Raw genomic sequence first — 8,113 nt, forward strand, 5'->3', positions numbered from 1 at the left:
CAATTATAATAAATGATTATAAATTATTTTATAAGTAATAAATATCTTATTTCAAACATTTAAAATTTTTTAAATAAAATTTTAAAAACAGTAATATAATCATACTTACTATTCCATAACTGTATATGTCTACTTTTGTAGAGAGTTTATGATATTTTAAATATTCTAAAGGTAGATATGGTTGAGTTCCATGAACAGTAGTAACTTTTGTATGAGTTCGATTTTCTAAAGGACCTTCTCTTGTTAAACCAAAATCACCAATTTTTGGATTAAAATTGGTATCTAGCAAAATATTGGCACTGAATGCATAAAAAAATTATATTATTATAAATCTAAATTAAAGTTTTATATTAAGTTTTTCATGTTTTATTTAAAAATCATTAAAAATTGTTTTGTAATTAGTGATATAATTGTTATAAAAAAGCTTAAAAATGCAATTTTTAGCATATTTTTTTAAAAATTATTTAATTGATTCATTAACTATTTTGAGAATGCATATTTTCATAAATATTTTTATCTTTAATCAAGATATTAGGTAAGATGTTATCAAAATGTGGGAATTGTAAAGTATTATTAAAAACATGAAATAACACACTATTACATCGATGTAATAGAAAGAGTATTAAAATATAAAAATATAGGACCTGAGAAATATACAAAATGATTATACAAGATTTGTTCAAAAAGTTTGGGAACTGTTGTCAAACAAAATATAAAACTTGACGAAGAGGTACACAATCTGCACAACAGATCACGCAACATGTCAGCTACAAACTTTCCAACTTCCATTATATTCATTATGTTTAGTAGAAGTCGAGATAACAATGTGTGAAGTTGATAGTGTAAAATGGCTTCTGCGATTTCATTAACAATGGCTTTTGTTGAACAGAGAACAAACATTAAACTTTGCATGAAGCTCAGGAAAAGTGATGTGAAAACCTTTCAAATGTTGAGTATTGTGTATGAAAATTCTACCAAGAGCAGATCAAAGATGTATGATTGGCATAAACAGTTAAAAAAAAGTGTGTGTGTCAACTGAAGATGATCAAACAGCTGGCAGACCATCAACATCAATGACTGAAACAAAAAAGCAGGAAGTAGAAAAAGTTTTCCTTTTTAAAATCAATTTTTCAAAAAAATATTTCCTCAAAAAATTGATGAAACTTCATGGGTTAATTCTACAGAAATAACCACCGTTTTTTGCCTGGACCACATTTAATCAGAGACAATAGCTTATCTTTGTATTCTTTATTTTCTTACTTACTATGCATTTCGGGTGCAATATTTTCGTATCACTTGCACCCCTCTTTAGGTTTTTTTACATTTCTATATATTGGTAAATTCAATTATTACATTTGTTTTTATGGTAAATTACAATAGTTATTTGGATATATTTATACAATAGTTAACTAACTTGTTTTAAGTTTAGACTTACATCTGCCCAGTGTTGATGTTGTGTCCCCTAAGGCATTTTTAGACTATTTTCCCCTCTTTTTGTTTTCTTTCCCTTTAGCTCCTTCCATTTCCTCCCACACGTTCTCAACCTCCATTCCTCCGGTCTAGGCAAAAAAATGGTGGTTATTTCTGTAGAATTAACCTATAAGTTTCACCAATTTTTTGAGGAAATATTTTTTTGAAAAATTGATTTTAAAAGGAATATAAAGAAAACTGCACCATTGATATATATATACATACCTATTACTTATAGCAAAAAAAGTTTTGTTAAATAATCGTTGATTAACCATACAAAAGATTGCAGAAGAGGCTGGTGTTTCAGTGGGATCTTGCAACAGCATTATAACTGAGTTAGGCTACTCAAGAATAGTAGTAAAGTTTGTTCCACAAATTCTGATGTTAGAGCAAAAGAGGGACAGAAAAGCAATTATTAAAGCTGAAGCAGATGAAAATTTCTTAAAATCAATACTTACTGGTGATGTGACATGGGTATGAGAGTATGATAAAGACTAAATAGCAGTCAACGCAATGGATGAAAAAGGAAGACCCTCACAACCAAAAAAAGTTCAAATAAGTCAGTCTAACATGAAAGTGATGGTAATCATTTTTTTCAATTACCAAGGAGTTGTGCACAAGGAATTTGTTCCACATGAATCAACTGTGAATGCAGAGTGCTGAAATACTGTACTGACTTCAAAAAGATGTCAGATTAAGCAACCAGACTTGTGGCACAAACAAGAATAGTTTCTCCATCACAATAATGCTCAGCCACACACAGCATTACTCATCCAAGACGTTTTAGCACATAATGCTCTTCCCACTGTGCCATAACTGCCTTATTCATCTGATTTGTCATTGGCTGACTTCTTCCACTTCCTGTATTTGAAACACATTTGAAAGGATGACGTTTTGCATCAAGAATTCAGATGCATGCCGAATTGCTGAAAGCACTAAATGACATGCATATTTTGCAGCATTTCAGGATTGAAAGAAAAGATTTCAGAATTGTATAGTAGCAGAAGAGTGTATTTTGAAGGTAACACCCATATAAATATAAGTTAAAAATAAAGGATTTAGAGCGAGTCCCCAAACTTTTTGAATACACTTTGTAAAATACTTTGTTATCAAAATTAGTGAGAGAGGAAAATTTATAACAGACTGATATTTTTTAAGTACGAAGAAAGCCTAAAGCATTGAATTAAAAGGTTTATTGTGCACATCAGATTAGTAATAAACAAATAAACAAGAATATTATTTATTCCAAATAATAAAACATTTGTTTCTTAGCAGAAAAAACTTTAAATATATCATGTAATCATGTAACATCTCAGAGCTCCATATTTTAGAAAGTTACAGAGTTATACACAAAAATGAAAACAATTGTAATGAGGTCTTGATTAAGTTTCAAAATTTCAACCAAATTTGTTTTAAAAGAGAAAATTGTTTTATATGAATGTTCTTGGTCAGTAAAACATTGGGAAAAAAAGTCATTTTGTGAGAGAAATAGAACAAGAATTCAACCCTTTCTCCAATAATTGCAAAACGTGAAATAAAATGTTCAATGAAACCAAATGTCACCTGAATACAGCTGGCAATATTTATAACTGGGGTAAAATCGCTTTACTCTGAGTTATGAGTGGAAATTATGACAATTCACTGAACATCTCTGACTGGTGTCTGATCTCCGAATTTGGTCCTGAAAAGCCTGGCAACAAACTAGGAGCCAGCTGAAAAAGGGGAAGAGGGAGATCACAACCAACCAGAATGTCTGATCAGAGGTGCAAAATCTTTAAAAAAGCTCAAAACTCAAAGATATGTGGGCTTTTTCTATCAAGTCAGTCCTATTTTTGATTAAGTGATATATATGACTTGGAAATGAGTGATGAACAGCATGTATGTTTCTTTGATTCTTTTATCAGTGCACTATCCATTAAGGATACCAATTCATCGATAAGAAGAAATGATGAGCCATGGCAACCTCATACTACCGAGACATTGTATCCCCAAGAACATCAAAGTCATTAGAACTTACTGTATCTACATCCATTGAACTAATTTTAAGCAAAGGCGATCTCCTAAGCTTCTGTAAAATGTCTCTTGTATTTTTGATAAACAGATGTTAACTGTACACAAAGTTCTTGCCTTGTCATCTAATGCTAGCACCCACATACACAGTTCACATTTTACCATCCAGAATGACATCATCACTTTCTTAAATAGCAGTGTGTCAACCACACCGCTAGACAATATCTGGTTTGTGATAAGACATCATGGGGGTCCTCACAATTATATATTTGTAAAGATCCAAAGATCCCCTCATCCCTCTCCTACTTTTTCTAGGGCTACACCACCGAGTAAAGCCTTATCCTTTGTATGTATGTATGTATGTATGTATGTATGTATGTATGTATGTATGTATGTATGTATGTATGAAACTGCCACCCAAAGGAAAGTAGATAAAATTCTAGCTGTTGGATGTATTCTTAGCATTCTGCCTTTCTTCAGAAAAGCCAATATTTTTTCTCTTGTTCTCAAAAAGCAGCCTAAACCATCATGAAACTCTCACCCTTTTATCATTTAGAGTAGATTTCCCTCTTCTTTCTTAAATCATGCAAATAGTATTGGAAACCATCACTCATCTGAATTGAACTTTTTCTCATATGACCATACTACATTCCTCCACTGTTCTTTCCAAGTCCTGTGATTTCTGGCCCAAGTCAGTCTGCAGCTTGTGCTTGTCCGTAAGCTTTGGTTCTGACTTTATTTTGGCATATTTGAGAAAATTGACAGCATGAACTACTGTCCCCAAGTAATTCATGCTGTCCAAACTGTTCCCAACATACTCCTTATTTGTCTTTTGCAGCACTATTTCTCAGAGTGCTTGTTTCATTTGTAATTTTCCTTAAAATTGCTCATTTCTTATGAGAAGTAACTTTTTGTGGCTTCCAGGACTTTGAACTCCATTTTCTTCATCTACTTCAAATAATTCCTGATCAAGCAAATCAATCTTACTATTTTTCTAGCCATAGATCTTATTGACTGACCAGCTTCTCTAAAAACACTTATTTTACTCCTTATTTGAATGCTGAAAGTATCTTGCCCTTCCCATTTTGCCCTTTCAGAATTAACAATGCTTTGTTATACAAGCTGATGACAATTTTTGGTTGTCATAGCAACAATTATATATATCAGTGGTTAGATGACTTGGTTTCATACATATCCAGTTAAACATATTTAAAAACTAAGTGAAAAAATATATACGGAAATTAAATTTTTGAGTATTCTTATCATTATTAAACACTAAAAAATAATTTTCTTAGGAATAATTAGCCTGTTAATTTATTTAGAATCATAATTATTAGTGTATAAGGGTGTTTTTATGAAAGAAATAAGTGACAATGAGCAATTATTTATTGTGACATCATCACAACGCCAAGCTGCAATGTTCTCCACCTCAAATTATTAGTAGTGTCTTGCCCATGCACTGTACATCATACTTTTCCTTTAACAAGAGAGTCATGCAGGTCATCTATTAATTGCTTTCAGAGGAAAGTTTTGAACTGAAATAAAATAACTTCCAGTTTGCATTAGATGTTCATATATAATTAATTGGGACCTCCAGCCCATAAAGTTTATATATTTGGTCTTGGATTTCACCTATCTAACTCCATTCTCAAGATTAAGGAAAGACAGACAGGTGGATGAACAACAGTGAAAATTTATAAGTCTATGGTTTTTTCAAATTGCAGCCCAATAATCAGAAAGTAATAACTCCTAGAACTTTGAAGTTATTCATAAAATTTCAGATATTTTTATTTTTATTGAATGCACTGTACTTTTGGTTAAATCTAGCAGTATAATTTTGTCTTTTTTGATCCATTAACTACGTTTTTCTCTTATTAACTTGGTTAATTGGTTAGTTGATCTTTATTGATGGAAGGGCCATTTTGGCAAATCTGTACCGTTCAAACTTCTTGATTTTGTGCATGTGTTACATTGTCACTTTTAGCTTTTAAGATGCATTACCTCTGTTATAAGATAGTTTTATTTGCAAAAGTGATTTGACTATTCATTTAAGTAACAAAATCATGTTTTGTGTTTTGATGAATGTACACATGATTTTGTTACTTAAATGAATAGTCAAATCACTTTTGCAAATAAAACTATCTTATAACAGAGGTAATGCATCTTAAAAGCTAAAAGTGACAATGTAACACATGCACAAAATCAAGAAGTTTGAACGGTACAGATTTGCCAAAATGGCCCTTCCATCAATAAATTGTTTTGTGTTTTGATGAATGTACACAACTACCCATGGTTTTCCTCAGGCCCAAAATGATGTTTTCTGGCAGCAATTCAAAGGCCCATCTATCAGTAGACTGTGTGTTAATAACCATACCCTCCCATTTTCCATAAGCTAGTCAATGTCTTCTCATCAAAATGGCTCAAATTGTCATTTCACATGATCAATGCTTTGTTAATAAGTACTATAGCTATAGATAAATGTTTATTGTTATGTTGTAGACCTGTCAATATTGAAACAGTTCAGATTGGTAACCATTCAAGCAAAAGAAAAAAATAAAAAAAGCCTACCAACATAAAGTCTACCACTGGAAAAAAACAACAATAAACTTAACATTGTATTGTGAAAACTAATATACTTAGTAGTTTCTGTTTTTATAACTAACATATGAGGATATAGCCTCATATGAAGTTAAAATAACAAATAAATCCTTCAAGATCAATTAGTGTATTTTTAATATCTAATTAAGCATGATGTAGTTGCATTAGTAATTTATATTAAAAATTAGTGATATTTATCTTTTAACTAATATAAATTATAAACTTTCATTATGTTCTTATAACTATACATATTCATAAAATAAGTAGGTAAATTTTAAATATGATGTTTTAATTAAATTATCCTATCATTCTACACTTTCTAAATCCAAATAAAAACTAAACCTCAGTGCCAACTTATTTTATATTAATTTTTTTATTACTACTTATTATTAACTTGTACTACTTACAAAAAAGTAAGTGGTACAACTTAAGCAAATTTTTAAAAAAGAAATATTTTGTAATAAAAAATTATAAAAATACCTTTTTATATCACCATGAATCAAAGGTACCTTATCAGCTGTATGTAAATAGTTCAATCCTTTGGCTGTCCCTATTGCAATAAAGCTTCTTTGAAACCAAGTCAAAGGTGCTGTACCATTCTAAAAAAAAAAAAAAAAAANCAATAGCTGACTATAAATCTTAAATAATTTTTTTTATATCTTAATTCTTTTACCATTTGAAAATGCACAAAATATTTTTGTTTTAAAAAGATATACAATTTTTGAACATACTTAAATTTAACCAATTTTTAGGAAATCTTATTTTGATTATTATTTAGCCAATCTCAAGCCATACATAAAAGTATATAAATAAAAAAGAGAAATTTATGTTATACTCAATTAAAATTAAAAACTCAATTAAAAAAGTCATTTTTATAATATATAAAAAGATTAATAAAAACTATTAATAATAATACTGAATGAACTTTTTAAATAAAATTAGCAGCATTTAATATAAACACTACTGATTTTAATAGCACTTTAATACAAATGCATTCTACTATAATTACTTTTATCCATGCTTTTGAATAATAAAATACTTCTTTCATAATAAAACATAAGACTTAATCTATACCAAAAGCTAGAAAATTTATTCCATTTCTACTTACTTTGCACCTCAAGCGATCTTCTAAAGAACCATTATCCATATATTGATAAACAAGACAGGGTTCTTGGCCATCAAGACTTACACCATATAATGGAAGAATATTATCAATACGAGCACTAAAAATAAAACAGTTCATTTTAAATCATAATTTAATAATTAAGTACTGATATACATACCATATTTCCTCACTTAATTCCCAGTTTATTTTTAAAACATACAGTAGACACCCTAAAACATGGTAGATAATTCCATGTTATATGAATTCCATGTTGTACAAGTCACTTAGATTTTACAAATACATGAGCTGTTCACAGCCCGGCACATGTATTTGTAAAATCTAAGTGACTCGTACAACATGGAATTCATATAAAACGGAATTATCTACCGTGTTATAGGAGGTCTACTGTATATACCAGGGGATTTTTCAAGGCCAATGTTTATTATCTTGCAACTGGAGATGAGTGAATAAAATTGAAAGAAATACCTTAATTACTCACACATATTCCAAACTATAATTTGGTTTTAATGTAATTCATATACAACAATACAACACATGGGCAATCTGCTAATGGGAGAGTGCCTCCTGGAGATCTTTTATGGGGGAAATTGGCTGCTATTTAGGTGTTACTAATGTGAAGAAAACTCAAAACTCCACCTGGGCAGCCTATTGGCAAAGCACGAACCCATGACCAACTACCAGTATTCTCTGGTTTTATCCACTCAGCCACTGATAGTCTTCCAAACTATCAAAACCATTTATTGTCAATATGAATTACACCTACAACATTTAAAATAATTACTATTTTCACAGTTAACCTGATTCAGTGTTTACCAATTTGGTTATTACATTGTCATTCTTGTCTACTTTGATGTCTTTGTAAGAATCAACATCATGATTTCTCTTAATTCCTACCTCTTATGATTCTAA

General features: G+C 30.1%; 1 protein-coding gene across 1 annotated transcript in view; it reads right to left on the reverse strand.

Moving 5' to 3' along the window:
- Window positions 1–7,301, reverse strand: part of LOC111640261 (serine/threonine-protein kinase pelle-like) — a gene marked incomplete at its 5' end in the record, with an annotated part of 8,146 nt that extends 845 nt beyond the window's left edge. The window contains 3 exons of the mRNA XM_023386259.1: window positions 110–299; window positions 6,559–6,677; window positions 7,187–7,301. Of these exons, the coding sequence (XP_023242027.1) occupies window positions 110–299; window positions 6,559–6,677; window positions 7,187–7,301 (424 nt within the window). The remainder of the gene's footprint in view (window positions 1–109; window positions 300–6,558; window positions 6,678–7,186) is intronic.
- Between the last annotated feature and the right edge of the window lie 812 nt (window positions 7,302–8,113).

The sequence above is a fragment of the Centruroides sculpturatus genome, unplaced genomic scaffold (genome assembly GCF_000671375.1).
Source record: "Centruroides sculpturatus isolate CEXI.00-Female unplaced genomic scaffold, Cexi_2.0 scaffold1364, whole genome shotgun sequence".
NCBI classification, from domain to species: domain Eukaryota; kingdom Metazoa; phylum Arthropoda; class Arachnida; order Scorpiones; family Buthidae; genus Centruroides; species Centruroides sculpturatus.